At 41.5% G+C, this 23,063-nt stretch overlaps 1 protein-coding gene across 5 annotated transcripts in view; it reads left to right on the forward strand.

The window, feature by feature from the left end:
- The window catches only part of ARHGAP6 (Rho GTPase activating protein 6), a 502,460-nt gene that overhangs the window by 406,683 nt on the left and 72,714 nt on the right, over window positions 1–23,063 (forward strand). For 4 of the 5 annotated variants that reach the window (XM_036305304.1, XM_036305307.1, XM_036305306.1 and 1 more), the window contains exons 3-4: window positions 16,883–16,954; window positions 18,575–18,721. In XM_036305304.1, coding sequence (XP_036161197.1) covers window positions 16,883–16,954; window positions 18,575–18,721 — 219 coding nt within the window. The remainder of the gene's footprint in view (window positions 1–16,882; window positions 16,955–18,574; window positions 18,722–23,063) is intronic. The other variant, XM_036305305.1, reaches the window with a different exon arrangement.

A 23,063-nucleotide genomic window follows, 5' to 3' on the forward strand; every position in this document is an offset into this window, starting at 1 on the left:
GGATGCTCTCCTCTGCGCCCCAGGGCTTTATAATGTCAAGGTCTCAAGCGTGTGCTGTGAATGATTCTATTCTGGTGCCAAGCAGGCAGGCCAAGACAAGAGTATGTGACTCTTTAAGCCATAGGCTTTGTGCCTTCGTATTCACAAACTAGCTCCCTATATGTTCTCAGACAAAATAGGTTTCCATCCAAGATCTTGTCTGTATGGGTCACATTTATAGATCTTTGTTGGAGCAGCAACTAGTATTGCACAAGGCTTTGGCATCCTGAACGAAACTTTTGTCACTGCAATTTCTGAAATATTCTGGCACCTTTCAAAGATTCCAAGACTACACCATTCTCTCTGTTGGGATTATAGCCCAAAAGAAATTTGATCATTACAAAGAATGTTCCATCCTTAAAATATGAAATAAACAGGGACTTCCATCCTACCTCTTTTTCTTTATTTCCCCATAGGTGAAACGAAGACAAATAAGTATTCATTGAGATTATCGAGCGTTATTGTTTTTAAACCTATCAGGCTTTCTAGATAACTTGAAATTCAGCCTTCGAAGTTATGAAAAACTCAATTAGCGGGTATTTATAAAATGTTTACAAATGAAGAAGCTCTGGAAAAGTAGTTTAAGGAGTCTTCACTTCAGATAGGAGTGGGAAGCCTGGCTAGTGTGGCTCAGTGGTTGAGCATCAACCTATGAACCAGGAGGTCACGGTTCAATACCCAGTGAGGGCACATGCCCAGGTTGTGGGCTCCATCCTCAGCAGGGGGTGTGCAGGAGGCAGCCAATCCATGAATCTCTCTCATCATTCATGTTTCTCCCTCTCACTTTCTCTCTCTGAAATCAATAAAAAATATATTTACTTTTTTTGAAAGATAGGAGTGGGCAAACTATAGCCCAAAGGCCAAATCCAGCCCACTGCCCATTTTTGTAAATAAAGTTTTATTAAGACACAGCCATACTCATTTCTCATTTTGTTTCTGTATTGTCTAAGTGCTACAGCCTCTGAGTAGAGTAGTTTTGACACAGACCATATCACCCACAGAGCCAAAAATATTTACTATCTGGACCTTTATAGGAAAAACTTACTGACTTCTGACTTAAGAGATTACTATTAATTCAATATAGTAATTTGTAATTATTATTTGTGTAATTGATCAATTATACCTTTCTAGTCATTTCCATTTCTTTGCTATCTTAATTTTATTTTGTAATAATTGCGTGTTATTTTTAATGGTCAGACTTTGTTGCTCTCAGATGTTTTATTTGTTTAAATATATTTTATTGATTTTTTACAGAGAAGAAGGGAGAGGGAAAGAGAGTTAGAAACATCGATGAGCGAGAAACATCGATCAGCTGCCTCCTGCACACCCCCTACTGGGGATGCGCCCGCAACCAAAGTACATGCCCTTGACCGGAATGGAACCTGGGACCCTTGAGTCCACAGGCCGACGCTCTATCCACTGAGCCAAACCGGTTACGGCTTTTTAATATATTTTATTGATTTTTTACAGAGAAGAAGGGAGAGGGAAAGGGAGTTAGAAACATCGATGAGAGAGAAACATCGATCAGCTGCCTCCTGCACACCCCCTACTGGGGATGCGCCCGCAACCAAAGTACATGCCCTTGACCGGAATGGAACCTGGAACCCTTGAGTCCACAGGCCGACGCTCTATCCACTGGGCCAAACCAGTTAGGGCTACTCTCAGATGTTTTAGCGTTTATATTATGTGACCAAATATTTTTTCAAAGTGGATAATAAAGTCCCTTGGTGGCACCAAAAAAGTAAGAAGAGTTAATATTTTTATAACAAATATGAGGGAATGATATATCTTTAAATCAGAGACTTAAGCCTTGGGAACTCCTCCAAATTTCTGCCAGTTGCTCCCATAAAACAGTTGTTTATGCTTAAACAACTGATGCCACCATACAGCTAGACTCATCCAGAACTCATTCATCCAGTGCCCTTCCATCTTTCTTCCCCGCTCTCATCAGAGGTCCACTTTGTTCTTTGGTTGCCTTCCTTCATTGTCACAAAATGCCTCCCGCTGCCTCTGGTATCACTGTCCCTGTGCAGCATGAAGAGGCAAAAAGTGTAGTGACTCTTCAGCAAGCATCTTCAGTAACAGAGGATTGTCCTGCTGCCTCCCAGCAGACTTCCCTCCCTTCCGGCCAGTCCCCAGGTCAATACTGGCATGCAGGGAGACATTACTGGAATTGGCTTCACCTAAGATCCCTTTCCTGAACTGGGGTGACAAAATAGGGAAGGAAAAAATTGGGAGGGGCGGGTGTAGTAGGATAAAGATGGATTTAGATTAGAAAACTCTCTGTGTATATAATAGCAATATCGTCTTCTGCCATTGCCAATAAGCAATGGGGGGGGGGACTATTTTTATATCATATTTATTTGATTTAGTGTCTAGTACCGTGTGTTGAATGTGCTGCTCAGGAAATATTTGAGAAATCGAGTGGAATGGATTGAAAATTCAATCCTAGCCCAGTCAGTCATAGCTCAAAGAATCACCAAAAATGAGAATAGAAAAAGGAAAGAATGAGGAGCCTAATAGTTTTCATCTAATTGCATCACCGGTTCAGTTACTGAATTGGTGAGAGCTCTTTTTATGGGAGCAACTGGCAGAAATTTGGAGGAGTTCCCAAGGCTTAAGTCTCTGATTTAAAGATATATCATTCCCTCATATTTGTTCAGTGTAAAACAATATGTGTCAAAAGAAAGTTGATAAAATTTAGCCCCTTACCTAGGTTGAAAATCACATCACGTGCACACTTTGCCTGACTATCTTTTCAACTTGAGCTACAAGTTTTGGCTTTAAAATGAATAATGAAGAAGTTCCCATAATTTGAAATTGAATTTCCTTGAGTTAATAATCCAGGGTATTTCTTTGGGATATATGATTTCTGTCCTTTTGTTCTCCTACCTGCTCTCTTTCCTTTACACTCCAGGAAAGAAATATAGCTTAAGGAAATAACTGGCCATAACCCATTTTTCTTGCTCTGGTATTTGGAAACTTTTGTCTCTGCAAATACAATGTCTACCTAGACTAAGTGAAAAATACCATTTTCAATTTAAGGGATGTGCAATAAGAGATGCAAATTCAGGCCCCAGCTGGTTTGGCTCGGTGGATAGAGCATCGGCCTGCGGACTGAAGAGTCCTGGGTTTGATTCCGGTCAAGGGCACATGCCCAGGTTGCGAGCTCGATCCCCAGTGGTGGGCATGCAGGAGGCAACTAGTCAGTGGTTCACTCTCATCATTGATGTTTCTCTCTCTCTCTCTCTCTCTCTCTCTCTCTCTCTCTCTCTCTTTCTCTCTCTCTTTCTCTCTCTCTCTCTCTCCTTCTTACTTCCTCTCTGAAATCAATAAGATATATGTTTTTTAAAAAAGAGAGAGAGAAGCAAATTCAGGAACCTGGAAGGACCGACTCAGCTGTGGGCAAACTACGGCCCACGGGCCGGATCCGGCCCGTTTGAAATGAATAAAACTATTGGAAAAAAAGACCGTACCCTTTTATGTAATGATGTTTACTTTGAATTTATATTAGTTCACACAAACACTCCATCCATGCTTTTGTTCCGGCCCTCCGGTCCAGTTTAAGAACCCATTGTGGCCCTCGAGTCAAAAAGTTTGCCCACCCCTGGACTAGCTCCTCACTTAGAAAAAGATAACAACAGGTTTGCCCCCCTAGAATATGACTTTATAGTTATAGCTGTTGGGTTGTTTTTTTTACTCATAGCAATTGAATGTGGAAAAAATGACAGCAAGTAAAAGATCCTTCTAGGGCATAATTTGATCATGACCAGTTATTACAGCAAGCAGTGATTACAAAGAGCGCCTGGTTATGGAAAAACCATAGTTGAGCTTTTAAGCCTATGGCATCCAGGCCATGTGACCCGCTTCCCTATCTCACATTTTGATAGAATAATGAGACAAGGTCTACAAATCAAATATCTCCCTGATTTTCTGTTAATAGAAACATACTTGCTTTGAGGTTCGAGGTTCTACAAGGTTTCTCTCTTGAGGAAACATTTCAGAAATAATTACCTTGCCAAAATAATTTATACAAAACAGAAAAAGTTTCTTAGTGTTTAATTTAGCTGGAAGCATGGTGACCTCCAAGAACGGACTCCCTTTGCAACAGTAAGAGGCTCACAGAATGTTCTGATTTTCTGACCACAGCTTTGATCATTTCACCACCACTTCAACAAGTAAACTGTGGGGATTAGTACATTTCACAAGTACTTTGGGGAGCCTCATCTCTAAGGAAAGGCATCTGTGTTGCTTAAGAATACCATGAATATTTTCTTCCCTGAGAAACAGACACTTAGGAAACACATTTTGAAAAAAGTCTAACCCACAAGGTGCTGGCAGGATAAAGAAACAGTGTTTAATTCATTGGGGTTTACACCAAGGGGAATGACTTGATAACTATATGTCTACCTGCCTTCTATCTCAATCAAGGTTAATGGAAGAATTGCTAAAGATAAGGTGATATATAAATTAAACAACTTGACCTATGGATTTGATTACATAACCAAGTCTATAGCATGGAATATTTCTTTAAAGGAGATAGATAGATGATAGATAGATAGATAGATAGATAGATAGATAGATAGATAGATAGATAGATAGATAGATGATAGATAGTTCTCCAAAGTTGACTGAATGGTAGAGCCAGTTTGGGCTTTAATACATTGTTTTCTACTTTTCCAATGTAGGTTGTTTTCTTCCAGAATTCTTTTTTTTTAATATGTTCTATTGATTTCTTACAGAGAGGAAGGGAGAGAGAGAGAGAGAGTCAGAAACATCAATGAGAGAGAAACATCAAACAGCTGCCTCCTGCACACTCCCTACTGAGGATGTGCCCACGACCAAGGTACATGCCCTTGACCGGAATCGAACCTGGGACCCTTCAGTCCGCAGGCCGACGCTCTATCCACTGTGCCAAACCAGTCAGGGCATCTTCCAGAATTCTTATTTGTCACTCTCTTGAGCCCTAGTTCCCACTAAATAAGCTGTCACTCCACTCCCAAATTTTCAATTTTCTCACCTTCTTTTAAACAAACCAATTAGATGCTTACTGAGAATAATATAATACGAGGCTTAGGATGAGAAAGGATTTCCTAGAGCAGTCACCATGTGCTTTACTGGGGAAAACCCCAATCAAAATCCAAAGGTCCCAAGAAGGCTAACACTTTGTCCTTTAAGACTGAACTCAAACGTGAGCCTTCCCAAGCAGAGCTGGGGACAGTCTTCTCACTTCTGACCTACCACTTCGTAACATGTCTCCACTGAAGCATGTCTTCATTTCTCTTTAATGAGGTTCTCATGTATCTGTCTTGAGCATGACACTGAATTTCTCAAAGGCAGAGATCGTGTCCATTCATCTGGTTTCATAGAACCTAGTTCTGTCTCACCTTAGATACGAGCTTAAGCAATGTTGGATGGAGGGAAGGATGGATCAATGTATGGGTGATGAGCCCATTTTGTAGGGGAAGATGCCATGTAAACAGGTAACTATTACAATGTAGAGAATATTCCCAATGGATCATGTTTTGTGGCCCAACATCCCTGGGCACGTTCAGAACGGGGACGAGATCCCTGTTTCGGCTCCTTGCCTAAAGCTCTGGGGTTAATCCCCGTTCAAGTCTTATATCAGAGCATGGCGCTAGTCACATTGGCTCCACGCTCGTGGCTTGCTGCCATGCTTCCTGCTAAGAAGCAGAGGCGGCCATTTCCCTGGTAGTACTTCCCCCTTTCTGTCAGGGCTGCTCTCTCTTCCTCTTCTTGAATATGGAGCAGACAGCGCAAACCAGCAGAGGCAATTCATTCATTCCACTGAGGATGGTATTGGCGGTAACTGGCTCCAATGGCCATCCTGACTTTTCCTGAGATACGTTTTTGACTGGGCTTTTGGTTGTCTGACTCTCCTTAGTCCCTGTCTGTTTTCCGAGGTGGACGTGTTGGGTCAAATTAACTTACATTGAAGAGATTCATCATTGGAAAACACTAGAACAGTGGTTCTCAACCTTGGCTGCACATGAGAATCACCTGGGAATCTTTTTAAAATCCTGATTTCTGGGCCTCATCCTCCGGAAATTCTGTTCCTTTGTGATGGGGTGGGGCCGCATTAGTAACAAAGAAACAGAATTTCCGGAGGATGAGGCCCAGAAATCAGGATTTTAAAAAGATTCCCAGGTGATTCTCATGTGCAGCCAAGGTTGAGAACCACTGCACTAGAAGTAGTGTCTAGGCACAATGAATGGCCCTCAAATGCCGGGGACCATAAATAATATTATTACTTTGACAAACCACCTTTTCCAAAGTAGAAATAAAATATCTGGTTTAGTGTTTTTCTTGTCTTACTTTTGGGAGGTTTGTGGCCTGAGAGCCCTCAAAAGGGAAAGTAGATGAGACTACAGGATGAATTTCTGTTTTAGGTAAGGATAAAATATCTTTTTAGTAAACACTTTTGTAAGACACCCACAGATTGTATAACTCACCTAATCCACATTCATACACATGATTTAAAGACTGTTTTGTTGTTGTTTTATTGGTTTAGCAAGATAGGCATGAGAACTTGAACGCTAAACAGATTTTTGTACTAATCAGTGTCCTTGGATGCGAGTAGTAAGCACCAAGCCTTAATACCTTACGCAGAAAAGGGATTGAGAGAACCTGTGTAATAGGAGGTATCCTGAGACCATCTGATCAACCATGTGTGAAAAACAGCACCAGGGCCACACAAATAAATCTGCTCAAGACTCTCATCTGTCCACTCCCTTTCCAGAAGGCATGCTGCACCAGAATGGCAGGCGCAGTGCATGCCTTCTATTGCCTAGAGTCCCAGTGGCAAACTCATTAGCCAACAGAGCCAAATATCAACAGGACAACGATTGAAATTTCTTTTGAGAGCCAAATTTTTTAAACTTAAACTATATAGGTAGGTACATTGTTATTCACTTAATTAGGGAACTCCTAAGGCTTAGGAAGAGCCACACTCAAGGGGCCAAAGAGCCGCATGTGGCTTGCGAGCCGCAGTTTGCCGACCACGGCCCTAGACTCATGTTTTCTTTCACATCAGGGAGATGTGAGCAGGATGATTATTTCAGTAGTTTCAGCCAGGTTACAACTTTGGCTTGTGAGTGGCCTTCTTGCCATAAAGTTGAGCTCTCAAATCTCTGTGTTTCAGAAGTACAGTGGGGCCTTGACTTACGAGTTTAATTCGTTCTAAGACCGAGCTCGTTAAGGAGCTCGTTAAGGAGCTCGTTAACTCAAATTAGTCTGTCAACTCAAAGCAAAAAATCAGCCGAGAGACAGCTGGTATCTCAAAAAACTCGTTAGTCGGGACACTCGTAAGTCAAGGCCCCACTGTACTTCAGTGAGCAGCACAAGCCTCCACCTTCTCACATGCTTGACAGATGAGTTTTCAGCCTTGGCTTGAATGTATCCAGTGCCTGGAAGAAAAGGCCTTTTTTAAAAAAATAATTGTTATACTGGAATAATTTTAGATTTACAGAAAAGTTATAAAGATAATATAGAGTTCCCTTATACTCCTCACCCAGCTTCCCCTGATGATAACATCTTACATAACCTAGGTACACTTATCACAAATAAGAAACCAACATTTGTACATTGCAAGCAACCAAACAAAGTACTTTGTTCAGATTTTACCAGTGTCCCCACTAATACCTTCTGTTCCAGAAGTCCATCCAGCGTACCACATGCATTTAGCTCGGCATCTTTTCTTTTTACTTAAAAAAAAACAACCCTTTTTATTATCTCACACAATTTGGGAGAACACCTTAACTTGGGACTATCTGGGAATGCATTAGCCTTGTTGTTCTGATTCATGAAGTTGCCTCAAGTTCAACTGGAACCGCAGTCATCTGAAAGCTTGAGTGGGGCTGGAGGATCAGTGTCCAGGCTCACTCAGGTGGCTCCAGCTGGAGACTCCAGTTTCTTACTACATAGCCCTTTGCATAGGGTTTCTCATGACATAGTTTCCCCCAGAGGCGTGGTCGGCAAACTGCGGCTCACGAGCCACATGCGGCTCTTTGGCCCCTTGAGTGTGGCTCTTCCTAAGCCTTAGGAGGACCCTAATGAAGTTAATAACAATGTACCTACCTATATAGTTTAAGTATAAAAAATTTGGCTCTCAAAAGAAATTTCAATCGTCGTACTGTTGGTATTTGTCTCTGTTGACTAATGAGTTTGCCGACCACTGCCAGTGGTTCTCACCAGAGCAATATTGCCCCCATGGGAAACTTGGCAGTGTCCAGAGACATTGGTTGTCATAACAGGGAATGGGTGGGCGCTCTGATATCTAATAAACTAAAACCAGGGATATGGCTAAATATCTTACCATGCACAGGACAGCTCCTCACAACAAAGTTATCAAGCCCCAAATGTCACTAGTGCCAAGGCTGAGAAACTCTGGCATACATTATATGCCATATATATATATATATATATATATATATATATACACACACACACACACACAAATATATATATATATACAGATATATATAAAGGGTGTCCCAAAATTCACGCAAGAAGTAATTTTGATAGAAAACACAGGTTTATAATTAAAAATTGTACATTTTTTATTGATTCATAAAGTATACAGTACAGGGTTATGTATGGAATAGGACATCGGGTCAATGGCCTCCACAGCTTTGCTGGCACATACGCAAAGCCGTGGTCTTCATTGGTCTTCATTGTCCCTGCTCCTGGGCCATCATTGGTACTTGGTCATACTTATCAAATTGAAGGGATTGAAATCAAAGCGCAACAGATATTAGAATCTGATTCAATCAACCAAGTAAAATTAGGCTTTTATTTTGTTGTTGTTGTTGTTGTTGTTAATGCTCATGCAAAATTCAAATCTTGCGTGAATTTTGGGACACCCTCTATATCTATTTCAGAGAGGAAGGGAGAGGGAGAGAGAGATAGAAACATCAGTGATGAGAGAGAATCATTCATTGGCTGCCTCCTGCACGCCCCCAACTGGGGACTGAGCCTGCAATAATCCGGGATTATGCCCCAACTGGGAATCAAACCCAGGACCCTTCAGTCCGCAGGCCGATGCCCTATCCACTGAGCCACCAGTTAGGGCTATATGCAGTATCTAAAGGGCTCCTTCCCATTCTACCACCGAGATGTCTCTTTTCTATCATTATCCTCACTTTTTGACTGAGCCCCCCTCACTGTCTATGAATTCCTTTGGTTTGCATTCTCTGAGAGGCGATTTTTCTGGTCCAAATAAATAATGAGACAGCTGTGGTTGAGAAAAGCAGGGGAGGTCATGCCAGAAAGCATTCCTTCCAACTTTCTTCTGCAGGGATTTGTTGAAGGTTTGAAAGAAGCGAGAACCTTCCTTTTAGGCTGGGAGGGAGTTGCAAACGCCAAGGCTTCCCAGGGGCGCAGTGGTGCAGGCTCAGGTGTCTCGGCTGGCCTGGGAGAGTGAGGAGAGCGTGAGACCCACGGCTGCCAGCTTCTCCCTTTTCCTCCGGAGGACAGAAAGCCAGACGTGTCTGTGAACTTACCAAGACTTTGCATTAGAGTCAAGTTTTTAGAAACCACTGCGCGGGCTGAACACCGCCCGAATAGCAGGGGGGATGGATGGGGTTATTTTGCACCCACCGGGCTAGTGTTTTGCCCGTGTCTGTGAAAACATTAGATTCTAATTTCCGTGGTTCTCAACCTTCTGGCCCTTTAAATACAGTTCCTCATGTTGTGAGCCAACCATAAAATGATTTTCGTTGCTACTTCATCACTGTCATGTTGCTACTGTTAGGAATCGTCATGGAAATATCTGATCTGCAGGATGGTCTTAGGCGACCCCTGTGACAGGGTCGTTCGACTGCCAAAGGGGTCGCGACCCACAGGTTGAGAACCACTGCATTAGAAGAAGACTTTGTCCTTACAGGACATGGAAGGAGTCCTTTTCTTTATTTCCTATCTCAACGCAGGCAATGTCTTCTCCTTCCAGAAATGTCATCTTTACGGAGCTCTGCAACGTGAAGGGCTTAAAGGTTGACGCCCTGTCCCACATCCAGGGGCACCTGTGAATTGAGGCTGACTGCGCCCATTCTCTGTGGCTGCCTCCCAATGGGCCTCAGCATCTTCTCGTCCATCCCTCATCCTTCTGGGAGGGCAGAGTCTGACTGGCCCTCACAAATGAGCAGCCATTGTGTTTGCAAACGCCTCCAGAATCTCTCTCCTGATGCAGGAGCAAAATGACTCTAAAGAAAGGCTTTTCAGCTTCTCGTCACAGATATCTGGGATTGGCTCTTAGCCACCCCTCTTTCAAAGGACAGAGCTGGGCTTTTGAAAGAGTTGGAATTTGGGTTTGAATCCCAGCTCCACCACCGACCAGTCCTGTGAGTTTGGGACCATTTGCTTTAGTGCTGCTTTTCAGTTGAGTCCATCAGAAAGCTATTCAGATTGTAAAGGGTGTCCCAAAATTCACGCAAGAGGTAATTTTGATAGAAAACACAGGTTTATAATGAAAAATTGTAAATTTTTTATTGATTCATAAAGTATACAGTCTAGGGTTATGTACGGAATAGCATATCGGGTAAATGGCCTCCATGGCTTTGCTGGCATGTACGCACTCTTTTGTTGAAATTTTCCATCACCGTTTTGCATAAATGTGGCTGAATTTCAATGAGGCTCATTTTCATCTTGATGGCTTGGTTCATTGACAAAATTGTCGCATTTGGGGTTCAGAAAATCCACGAGTGATTGTTGAGAAACAAATGCATCCACAATGTGTCTCTGTTTGGTGTAGATTTGGGGCTGGAGGCATCATCAGACCATTTTTCGAAAATGCGTCTGCTCAGGCAATAACAAAAAAGTGCATATGTGCCAGCAAAGCCGTGGAGGCCACTGTACCCGATACGCTATTCCATACATAACCCTATACTGTGTACTTTATGAGTCAATAAACAATTTACAATTTTTAATTATAAACCTGTGTTTTCTATCAAAATTACTTCTTGCGTGAATTTTGGGACACCCTTTATGTTGACGTGTATTAGTTAATATAGATGCAAGGATGGCTCATGCAAATTCTGGTGACTATTTAGAGCTTAATATTGCCTCGTTCTCTTTCTCTCTCCTCTCTCTGTATTACCTTGAGCATGTTGGTCCATATACGTGGCCTTTAATGTCACATCACTCAAAGAGGCACATTTTCCTCACTGCAGCTCAGGTAGAAGTTAAAAGCACCGGCTTTGTTGTTGGATAGTCCTGAGTGCAAGTTCTGAATTTACCAATTCCCAACTTTTGCCCTTGGACAAGTTACTGAACTTCTAAACTCAGTTTCCTCACCTGTAAAATAGGAATAAAGAATAGTGTGGGCTTCATAGAACTTCTGTGAGGACTTAAAAGGGTCACAGATACAAAGCATTTAGCTTATAGTACGTGCTCAATAAACACAAGCTGCTCATTACTACTTTATGCCCGCGTCATAGGGAAGTCGTAGTCTGAAGAGATCATAGGTACTGAAGTATTTTGAAAAGTTAAATATTCAAGAACTCTCTATTTTAAAAAAAGGGACTCTCGTGCAATACTTTTTTATTTTTTTAATTTAATTTTATTGTTTAAAACATTACAGATAGTAGTACATATATCTCTCTTTTTTTTTCCCCATTGACCTTCCCCCGGCCTCCCCTACCCCCCGGCACATGCCCTCACCCTGCCCCCCAGTGTCTTGTGTCCATTGGTAATCTTCCTGAGTTTTCAGTCCCATTTAGTTAATGTAATTTTTATGTTTGTGCCATTCTGTTAAAATAATAGTCTTTTGATATTTTATATATATATATATATATATATATATAGAGAGAGAGAGAGAGAGAGAGAGAGAGAGAGAGAGAGAAAATAATGTGCATAAATATGAATGTATACAAGTACAATTAAGTGGGTTCTTAATATGTATACATCATGTAACCACCAGTCAGGTCAAGACATAGAACCCTGCTTCCTTCATGCCCCTTTTCAGACAATATCTATTCCCCCAAAGTGACCCTTATTCTCCCATCATCCAAAATGAATCTTTCCTTGAGCAATATCTTTATTATTATTATTATTATCTCTAGAATCAATGTAGTATGGAAATACTGTTTTATAACCGCCACTCTGAATCTGCTCACCCTAAAATGAGGAGTTGTGTACTTTATTGCTCCCGGGTTCTCTCAGAACCAGCCTAAAACCTCTCCGATTTCTGGCCATGGAGGGTGCTGACAGATCCTCATGCTGTGCCCCTCCACCCCCGCTGTGCTATTCTCTTGGAGGGAAACAAAAGCCTAGGGGACATGGCTCTGCCAGAGAGCTTCTAGTCTAGCTAGAGCAGCGGTTCTCAACCTGTGGGTCGCGACCCCTTTGGAGGTCGAACGACCCTTTCACAGGGGTCGCCTAAGACCATCCTGCAGATCAGATATTTACATGACAATTCCTAACAGTAGCAACATGGCAGTTATGAAGTAGCAACGAAAATAATGTTATGGTTGGGTCACAACATGAGGAACTGTATTGAAAGGGCCAGCAGGTTGAGAACCACTGGGCTAGAGAAACAAGCCTTAAGATGGAACTCCACCTGATGGTGAATGAATGAGTTCATGAAAAGCATGTCCTAGAGGAGAAATCTTGAGGTTCCTTGTCTCAACCCTCCTGAAAACCCTGGTATTGCCCCCCCGCAAGAGGCCTCCCAGATTAACCACACTCCACACCGATGGTTCCTTTGCTTTGGGGTCACTAGTATGTGGAAGGCTGGCTGTCTCGCATCTACTGTTGTGTCATGTATGTCTATGGGGCATGGTCTCCTGAAAGGAGAGTGCATAAAGTCCAATCCCCAAGTACTTGTTCCAAGACAACTCTGGTGAGAACGTGTGACCCAAGTCCTATATGCAGGTCACTGATGTCTATGAGATAGTGCACACCTGGGGAGCAGTTAGCAAGCATGTGCTCCTCGTCACTGTAAAATATTGCTTGCGGTATTGAGTACTGAGCATTAGGAGCTTAAACTTATGTGAAATATGGGATGGCACTTATTACACATACTGTCATCCAAGGAACTGGTTGAACATAAACTGTTCTGCATGGTTACATGTAGTACGACAGTCCCTTGGGCAGGTTTTCTGTGATCTGTGGGAATAAAAGACACTCTTCCAAAACTGAAGACTCAATAAACAAACTGCTGATTGGTCACAAGGGAAAAGAGAAGACATGAGCAGTTTCATTTCCCAGCGCTGGTCACTTTCCTGAGGATTTTAACTGAGGAAATGGCATGCTAACGCAATGCATCATTTCACATTATCGTACATCACCCATCATTTCATTTAGTTCCTTTTAATAACATTCAGCTCTAATTAAAAGATAATATTTGTTGTAAATAGTTAAGCTTTTAAAAAAAATTGTAAGCCAGACCCTGGCCTATTTGACTCAGTGGATAGAGCATTGGCCCATGGACTGAAGGGTCCCAGGTTCGATTCCCGTCAAGAGCACATACCTCTGTTGCAGGCACAATCGCCGGCCCCAAGTTAGGGCACATGTGGGAGGCAACCAACCAATGTGTCTCTCTCACATTGATGTTTCTTTCTGTGTGTCTCTCTCCCTTCCACTCTATCTAAAAATCAATGGAAAAATATCCTCGGGTGAGGATTATCAACAACCACAAAAAATCGTAAGCCAGTATTCACAAAGATCACATTTTTGTGATAAGGAGGCTTCAAGAAATTGTTTGGAGTTTTAGACTTTGAAGTCCATATGATCCTTGTAAGGCCATGTAAGCTCTCTTACTCGTGGGAATATAAGTTAGCAAAACAACTTGGAAAACAGTTCAGAGCTACCTACTAAAGCCTAGGATTGCATGCACACTGGCCTGGCCATGTAACTTCTACACATATACCCTAGGACTATGGTTCCCAGGCTTTAGTGTGAAGCAGAATCCCCTGGAGGGCTCGGTGAACACACACGGCTAGGCCCCACCCCAGAATTCCTGACTCAGTAGGTCTGGGATGGGAACATAAACTTTGCATCTCCAACAAGTTCCTCGGTAGTACTGGTGCTCTTGGTCCTAGGACCACATTTTAAGAACCACTGTCTTAGAAAGATTCTTGTGCCTGTACATAGGTAAGAAGATAAAAACAAAACTTTTCAAAGACATTGTTCCTAATAGTACCAAGCTAGAAACAATTCAAATTTCCATCCACAGTTCAATTGGGTAAATAAACTGGTATATTCATACCAGAAAACAATGTATAGCGATCAAAATGAGTGAACACCAGCCACCTGCCTCAACAGGATGAATTTCAGGAAGCGCTGATGAATGAAATAAATAAGGCAAGAAAGTATCCCTACAGCATGATTCCATCCATGTGAATTCCAAAGCAGGAAAAACAAAACTATACTCTTAATGGTAAAACTGCAAAGAAAAACAGTAAATTGATTACTGTAAAATCTGACCAGTGATGACCTGGGGTGAAGGGGAGGGAGGTATATAGGGGACTTCTTGGTACTAGCAATAGTCTACATCTGAACCTCCTATTGCTGTTGGATATGTGGGAGTTGGCCTCCTAATTATTATTTAAACTGTATATTTATATTTACACACATCTCTATATATGATACATCCCCTAACTAAGCAGAAGTTTTAAAAAATCATTTTATCTTCAAAGAAAATGTCTGGTTCTTTGACAACTTGTTTGAATTGTAGGATCTGCCCAATGGTTATGAAAAATAAATCTTTTATGCTTTCATATATATCATTTAGTTATTCTTCCAAGTTAACTATTAAAATGGAAGAATGATAGGATATTTTTTAAGAAATATACTCTTGTTATAGTCAAATACATTTGGTGATATGAACTAGTGATGAACAAAGCATTACAAAGTAGAAGACCTGTCAGTCCTATTTGGAGAGCAGATTAGAACCTTGTACAGTTAGTATGTTTATTGTCTGTATGTATATAATAAATCATGGTCGTCCCTATGGTTAGATCGTCTTTTAGTTCCTGAAGATAAGAGCATGTACATGATGAAAGAGACTGATGGCTCTTTGCTGCAGTTGAACTGATTTACATAATTTTCCCCATACCAGTCTCATGAATGCAAGAGTGAAGACTCTTACAAACTACTTCCATTTTATGGAAGGAGAATCACTTTTGCAATGTTTGTTTTTGCTTTTGGAAAGGAAGGAGGGATTGAATGTTGATTATATTGTGATATCTTTTGCCTCCAAACATTCAGAGAGGAGGAATTGGAAACATCTAAACCCCGTGAGGATCCTAGGAATGCTTGCTGTTTCAGAATGCATAGTTAGGCTTTTCTAGATATCAGAGTCTTGCTTTCACATTTTATTGGGCTGAGTCTCCTTCTTTACTACACTTTTTAGTTTATCCCTTCAAAAGCACTTCTTAATCCCCTTCTTACACATAAGTTTCCTTGTGGCGCGGGCTGTGTTTCTCCTATTTGACCACAGTGTGGATTCCCGATTCGCATCTCCCACATGTTAAGTTGACAGCTGCATAATCCCAAAACGCATTCTTATAATGACTGCCAATATTTTATGATGACATCCCAGGAATTTGATTGCAGCTGCCTACTGATATGAGTGGTATCTTTATTATTTGGTGAGTTAACTAGACATATTAAGTGTATCTGCTGCAAGCACAAGATGCTAAAAGAATGTATGACGTACTTATTATAGTGAAAAATTAGAAACAACCCAAGTGTCCATCAGTGGGGGAGTAGTTAATTAAATCAAGGAAAATACATCTGAATTTAAGTGTCAGGGTCCCCATTAAGCACTTTATATGCATCATTTTATTTAATTTTCACAACAACCCTATGGAATTCCCACTTTATAAATGAGGACACTGAGACTTATCCAAAGTCACACAGTTAATAAATGGCACAACAGTAATTAGATCTGTGCACTCTAACCCCCAAATTCATTTCCTTCTCCAGTTACACTCTACTAGCTCAAGAATGCCAAAGCCTTATGTGCTGTTAACTCTTCTTTCAAAGAGACTTGATTCAAGATGGCATTGGTTTGTTTGTGGGGTTTGTACTTGCTTAGTCCCTTCAATTTTTTCACCCAACCCCCTCCCCTCTAACACCTGTCAGCCTGTTCTCTCTATGTCTCTTCCTTTTTTATTATTAGTTAAGGTATTACAAATGTGTCCTCATCCCCCCCTCTATGTCTCTTTCTATTTTGTCTCTTAGCTTATTCTGTTAATTACATTCCACATGTAAGTGAAATCATACGGTATGTGTCTTTCTATGACTGACTTGTTTCACTTAGCAAAATACAACTCATAGGCAGAGACAACAGTATGATGGTTATCAGAAGGAAATGGGGGTGGGAGGAGCTAGAAGATAGTAAAGGTGGGTAAATGGGGACAGGAGACTTAACTTTGCACAATGCAATATACAGATGATTTGTTACAGAATTTTACACTTGAAACCTATATAATTTTATTAACCAATGTCTCCCCCACAAACTCAATAAACATTTTAAAAAGATGACATTGGTTCACATAAATATGAAGAATAGGAAGAAACTCATCTAATAGTAAAAACAAACATATCTGAAATGCCAAAACTAACTTATTTCTGAAGAAAATAAATTTCCTATACTTTCCAATGAAACAAATTTTAAGAGCATACACCAAGATTCTAGAGATGTGTGCAAACCAAGTCAGGGATTTTTCTTATATTTTCAGAGCCATTGGTCTGTTTAAAATGTCAAATTATGAGTGAAGTAAGTGAGAAGTCATGCTTTTGCTCAGACACGGTTATTGATAATGTAAAATATTACTTGTATTCTTATTTTTACAACTTTTTATTCTTTTAATATTTACAGATGGACAAAAGAGGAAGAAATCTTTGAGAAAGAAACTGGATTCACTAGGGAAGGAGAAAAACAAAGACAGAGGTAAGGAACAGAATGAACTAGAGGGAGCACATCTTCCTTGGAGCATAATGGTTGAATTTGGTGGGGTTTTTGAATTGCATAGATTTATGTGGTTCAACGCTATTACGTAAACGGGATTTCTATGATGGAATGTCATTAAGAACTGTTTGGGTCTATTCCTTTGTGTTTGAGTGGCCCTGTATTGAATTGATGAGTTCAGCTGGTCTGAGAAAAGTGTGACTTCAGCCAAGTTTATGGTTCTAATTATGATGCTGGCCAATCAGCTATGCATAGAGAGAACCTGGGTTGAGTAGCCATGGATAGCATCTCTAACGTTAACCAGCTGTCTGGCAAATCCAATATTTAGGCAGGGCTAGTTGAGTGAGAAAGAGTTTGGATTCGCCTACCATGACTACTGGAGAGAAACAGTGTCATCCTCACGGGTTACTGAAGATGAGCCATTTTCAGCATTTTGATGTTAGATCATTGCGTGCTTATTCTTTGCCCTATATGTTTTGGGAATTGTTGACTCTCTTCATACTGTTTTGTGTACCCTTTTGTGTCTACTTAGGGAATTGACACTTAGCCATTCCTTGTGGTCGTTTCAAACTAATATTAATTGAGCCCACACAATGGGCACCTGGCCCCCGTTAGCATAGTACAACATTTTGTGGTTCGTTTCTATGAAATGACTGCTGAATGGTGTAGTCATATGAATGTATTTTCATTTTATGTGACATAGTAAGTGTTGAGTAAGGAGAGCCATGTGCCTCACCTGGGAAATCTTTTATATAACTATTGAATTTCTGCTTGATTGGAAGGAAATAAAACTGGAGGTATAAAAAATAAACACATTGTAGTCAATATTGGACAAGACCTAGTCCACACCATCGATCCCAGACTCTATACCCATATCTCGAACCATGCTAAAGGGTCATTACATTTGATTCTTTGGAACAGGGGTCCTCAAACTTTTTAAGCAGGGGGCCAGTTCACTGTCCCTCAGACCGTTGGAGGGCCGGACTATAGTTTAAAAAATAACTATGAACAAATTCCTATGCACACTGCACATATCTTATTTTAAAGTAAAAAAACAAAACGGGAACAAATACAATATTTGTATTTGCATGTGGCCCGCAGGCCGTAGTTTGAGGACCCCTGCTTTGGAATAAAAGGAGATACAGAATTCTAAAGAATGGAAAACCAACATTTTACTTCCCATAGAGCAGTGGTCGGCAAACTCATTAGCCAACAGAGCCAAATATCAACAGTACGATGATTGAAATTTCTTTTGAGAGCCACATTTTTTAAACTTAAACTATATAGGTAGGTACATTGTGATTCACTTCATTAGGGTCCTCCTAAGGCTTAGGAAGAGCCACACTCAAGGGGCGAAAGAGCCGCATGTGGCTCGCGAGCCGCAGTTTGCCGACCACGGGTACTGAGCAGATGAGCATTTTTGTGGGAGATGTTTCAGTTCTCTCAGGGGAGAGAGATGTATGTGTGCTTGCTTATATCACAAAACAGCAGGACGCAAGAATGGAAGTGAGCAGGGAAGGAAGGGCCAGGGTAAGTAATTGACCAATATGTACTGGGCCATTGGGCATTTTTCAGACCAAATCATATTTATGTATTATATAGGCGCAGTGAGAACCTGGCAGTGTTCTACAAGGCTGCGCAGGGAGCTGGCTTGGGGAGAAATAAAACAGGTCCTGATGCTTCCAAAGGAAGGACACATCACCCATCCAACTAAGGGGAGAAAAACAAAGCTTCATGGGAAAAAAAATGGTATTTTTTCTTATTTAAAGTAGCTGTGATATTTAAAAAGGTGTCCTATGCTTAAATGAAGCTTAATTATATGGCATCCTTCCCAAACATGAAGTCCTGGGAACCAGTGTGAGGGGCAGCATGCGGGTCTCACACAGTTCGTTGGTTCACAATATTTTCTTCCATTGGAATATTAGCATTTGAGTTCATAACAGCTGCACATGTGAAAAATGATAATCACTTGAATCCAAGAGTAAAACCAGGAAAACAGGAAACTCGAAATGACCTCTTGGGTTAGATCATCTAAAAATAAATGAGAGCCGCTTATTAGAATCAAATTGCTTTCCCAATGAAGAGTGATTCATTAAATGTTTGGTACGCCGCTAAATTAATTGATTCAATCAGAATGAATCATGTCCTGTATTTTATTTCATTGCTTGCCATAATATACAGCAGATCATGTGACATTCCTGCATCCCTCCTGCCACTTAAGCAGTGCCCGTGTGACTTGATTTCCATATGAAACTAATTCAAGACGGATGCTGGTGCAGAAAACATGTTTTCTTTTTTTTTTGTTCCTGTGTCAAAAGGCTATGTAAATATTTTATTTATTCTTGCCCTCGCTAATTTTTTAGTTTTATACATTTATAAAGAAGTCACGAAAAGCTTAAGTGTATCTATAATCAACAGGTTGTGGGGTGCACCAATAAAGCATTTTTTTAACTTATCTTTATTGTTGAAAGTATGACAGATGCCCCATTTTTTCCTCCATTTACCCCACTCCCACTGCCACCCCAGGCCTTCACTGCATCACTTCAAGGAATATATCCTAAGAAGCCTGAAACACCAATCAGAAAGGATATATGCACCCCTGTGTTCATAGCAGCATTTACAATAGCTACGATCTGGAAACAGAAGACATATTGTCCTACAGAATAGTTCCAAGCCCTTCATTTCTCTTAGTTAAATTGCTTGGCAACCAAAAAGTATTTGTAAACTTTTAGAACTTTAGAAAAATCTCTTGCTGGTATCAAAGAGAAATCACTTAGAGGGCAAAGGGTTAAAAATCACTACTTTGTCCCAGGGAATGTGGATCCTAACCACAGCACCAGGGGGATGGAGGCACCGTCAAAGTGTCATGGCGGGGGTGGCTTGATGGTGTGTTTAAACCGATTGCCACACCGCAGGGTAAACATAAACTTGGGCTGGAAGGAGACAAGACTGGAAAGAAGAAGCCCGATTCCAGAGGTAGGATCACTCCTGCTAAGGACAAAGCGTAGGATGGGACGGAGGGAGAGGATGAAAGAGGTGGCGTGCATGGAAAAGTAAGAGGAGAGCAGGTCAAGGAGATGGGATGACAGGGGATCAGATAGGCCATTTCAGTAGATGTCCAAGCCACCCAGGGGGATGGTAGATTTGGGAGGGTCACGACCATGAGTCGAAGTCATTGTCAATAGAAGATACCAATGAGCAGGAGACCAGGGGAACGTTGCAATAGCCCTTCCCTGCCGCACAGTGGGAAGATGATGATCTGGGAATGGCAGTAGGGAGCAGAGAAGATGTCATGCTTGACCCCACAGTTCTTGGGGCGGGAGAGTAGGCAGTTGGTACTGATGAAAACAGCACGGGAAGCAGCCTCCGTGATGAACACATTCCATAGATGGGAACACGAGACACTTTGTTCCTGGCCCCCAAACAGTGCATCTTGGGTAATCTCCTTATGGTTTTAAGACCTATTCTCAACTTGATTAGCCACCATCATCACAGGTTCCTTTTTATCCGCTGATGGAGGAGCTTTGGAGCCTCAGATAAGCATGGGTGCTCAACTCTTTATTTACACATAAAGGAGGAATTTGCTCAATATACTTGTGATAAATCCCCAATTTCACAATAGCCATATTTTGAAAAGCAAAAATATTTAAGGAATCACATCTCGAATTTGACAAAAACTAGACACGGCAGCACAAGTTGAGTGGCACAGGGAGGTCTCCTTTCTGAAGCTTGTAAGAGCCCTTGGAAGAAAAAAATGAGAAACTAAAGAGACTACATCAGAATGCTATTACTGAAAGAATAAACTCAGCCAGGAGAGAAAGCCCATTAGAAATAAAAATCTGTGATAGGTGGCTACGGCTCTTGATTGGGGGAAAAAGAGAGAAATAAAAATTGGGGAGAATGACTTCACATATTTCATCTGTTTCATTTGTATTCAGTTATTCCAATTTACAAGTAGAGTGACAGACTCTCAGATATTAAAAGTGACAGATTTCCAAAGGAAACCCATTTTTCTTCTGTTTCCCCCCAGGGATATTAGAAATCTCTAAATGAGACTGGTTGGTTTTCCTTGTATAGAAAATGTGGCTCAGAGAGAAATCAATAGTCCCCATCTCATATTAAATTCTGCTCTGAGCAAGCCTGCATGAGCAGACACATGTCACTTGAGATATTCATCAGTATCCTTTTTGCTGTTATTGTCCCTAATATTCTGTGGAGCTGCCAACCTGGCCATCCACTTGTTTCTAGACTTTCCCCAACCCTTTTTTTAAAAATATATTTTATTGATTTTTTACAGAGAGGAAGGGAGAGGGATAGAGAGTTAGAAACATCGATGAGCGAGAAACATCAATCAGCTGCCTCCTGCACGCCCCCTACTGGGGATGTGCCCGCAACCAAGGTACATGCCCTTGACCGGAATTGAACCTGTGACCCTTGAGTCCACAGGCCGATGCTCTATCCACTGAGCCAAACCCATTAGGGCTCCCCAACCTTTTTGAAGTCAGACTATTTGATTGTTCCCATAGACAAGAGAGTACTGATTTACATAATAAAACCTGAGGTGCACAGCAGGTGGTCTGCTAGGGCCCCATTTGGTTTCTCTTTGCTGGTAGTGGAAGTGGCCTTTTATAAGGAGCATTGCAGTTTGCTACACTGGCCACATTGATCACTCAAAACAAATTCCTAAAATCTTTTTGGGATTATTATATGCCACCTGGTTTGTTGATAGAGAATGGTAAGCCAAGGTGCTGAAGGTTTAATTTTCCACTTAAAAACGAATTGCTGCCCTAACCGGTTTGGCTCAGTGGATAGCGTCGGCCTGCGGACTGAAGGGTCCCGGGTTCGATTCCAGTCAAGGGCATGTACCTTGGTTGTGGGCACATCCCCAGTAGGGAGTGTGCAGGAGGCAGCTGATCGATGTTTCTCTCTCATCGATGTTTCTAGCTCTCTATCCCTCTCCCTTCCTCTCTGTAAAATAATCAATAAAATATATATTTTTTAAAAATGGTGCCATGTATCAAAGAAGAAAACCTTTAAAGCGTCTTTCCACCTGATTTAATGTTAGCTTTTTCTTTCGAAGAACAAACCATTTTACAACTGTTTTCTCTTGATCACTAGTTTTTTTTTAATTTTTAAAATATATTTATTGATTTTTTACAGAGAGGAAAGGAGAGGGACAGAGAGCCAGAAACATCGATGAGAGAGAAGCATCGATCAGCCGCCTCCTGCACACCCCCCACTGGGGATGAGCCCTCAACCAAGGCACATGCCCTTGACTGGAATCGAACCTGGGACCCTTGAGTCCCCAGGCCGACGCTCCATCCAGTGAGCCAAACCAGCCAGGGCACTCTAGTTTTATTTATAGGGGCTATAAAAAGAATTGGCTAGCCTCCAATTTGCTGCTGCTAAAAGACCTAATTTTGAGTCTAAAAGAATCATTTAATCTAATCATTAATGCTCTTCATCATGAATCTCAAATGTTGCCAATAAAATGCCTGGCCCTGCCCAGCCAGCGTGGCTCAGTGGTTAAGCATCCACCAATGAACCAGGAGGTCATGGTTTTGATTCCCAGTCAGGGCACATGCCCAGGTTGTGAGGTCGATCCCCAGTAGGGGGCGTGCAGGAGGCAGCCGATCAATGATAGTCTCTCATTGATGTTTCTTTCTCTCTCCCTCTCCCTTCCTCTCTGAAATCAATGAAAATATATAAAAAAATAAAATGCCTGGCCCTAAAGATTGGTGTGCTTATGATGTATCTGTATACACATTACTGTAGAGATCCAGAAAGCAACTGAATGTACATCTACAAATAAAGCCATAGATTTCTGCATTCTGCTCCTTCTCCAAAATTTTCCTCGCTAGAGGATTGGACAAATTGTATCTGGGGCCCTTCACCCGATAGTTAATGGTGGGACTCCACTTTCCCATGTGGTCAGCAGAACAGCCTGAGCACAGATCGTGAGTGACAGCTCCAACCCGGCTGACTGGAGCCAGCATGTGGTGGCAAGCAACACAATGAAAAAAGAGCAGACTTCTTTCCAAGTTGCTCCTCTGCCTCTCAGATTATCATGTCACGTGATAGCTCTTTCACT

The sequence above is a fragment of the Myotis myotis genome, unplaced genomic scaffold (assembly GCF_014108235.1).
Source record: "Myotis myotis isolate mMyoMyo1 unplaced genomic scaffold, mMyoMyo1.p scaffold_m19_p_4, whole genome shotgun sequence".
Classification (NCBI taxonomy): Eukaryota; Metazoa; Chordata; class Mammalia; order Chiroptera; family Vespertilionidae; genus Myotis; species Myotis myotis.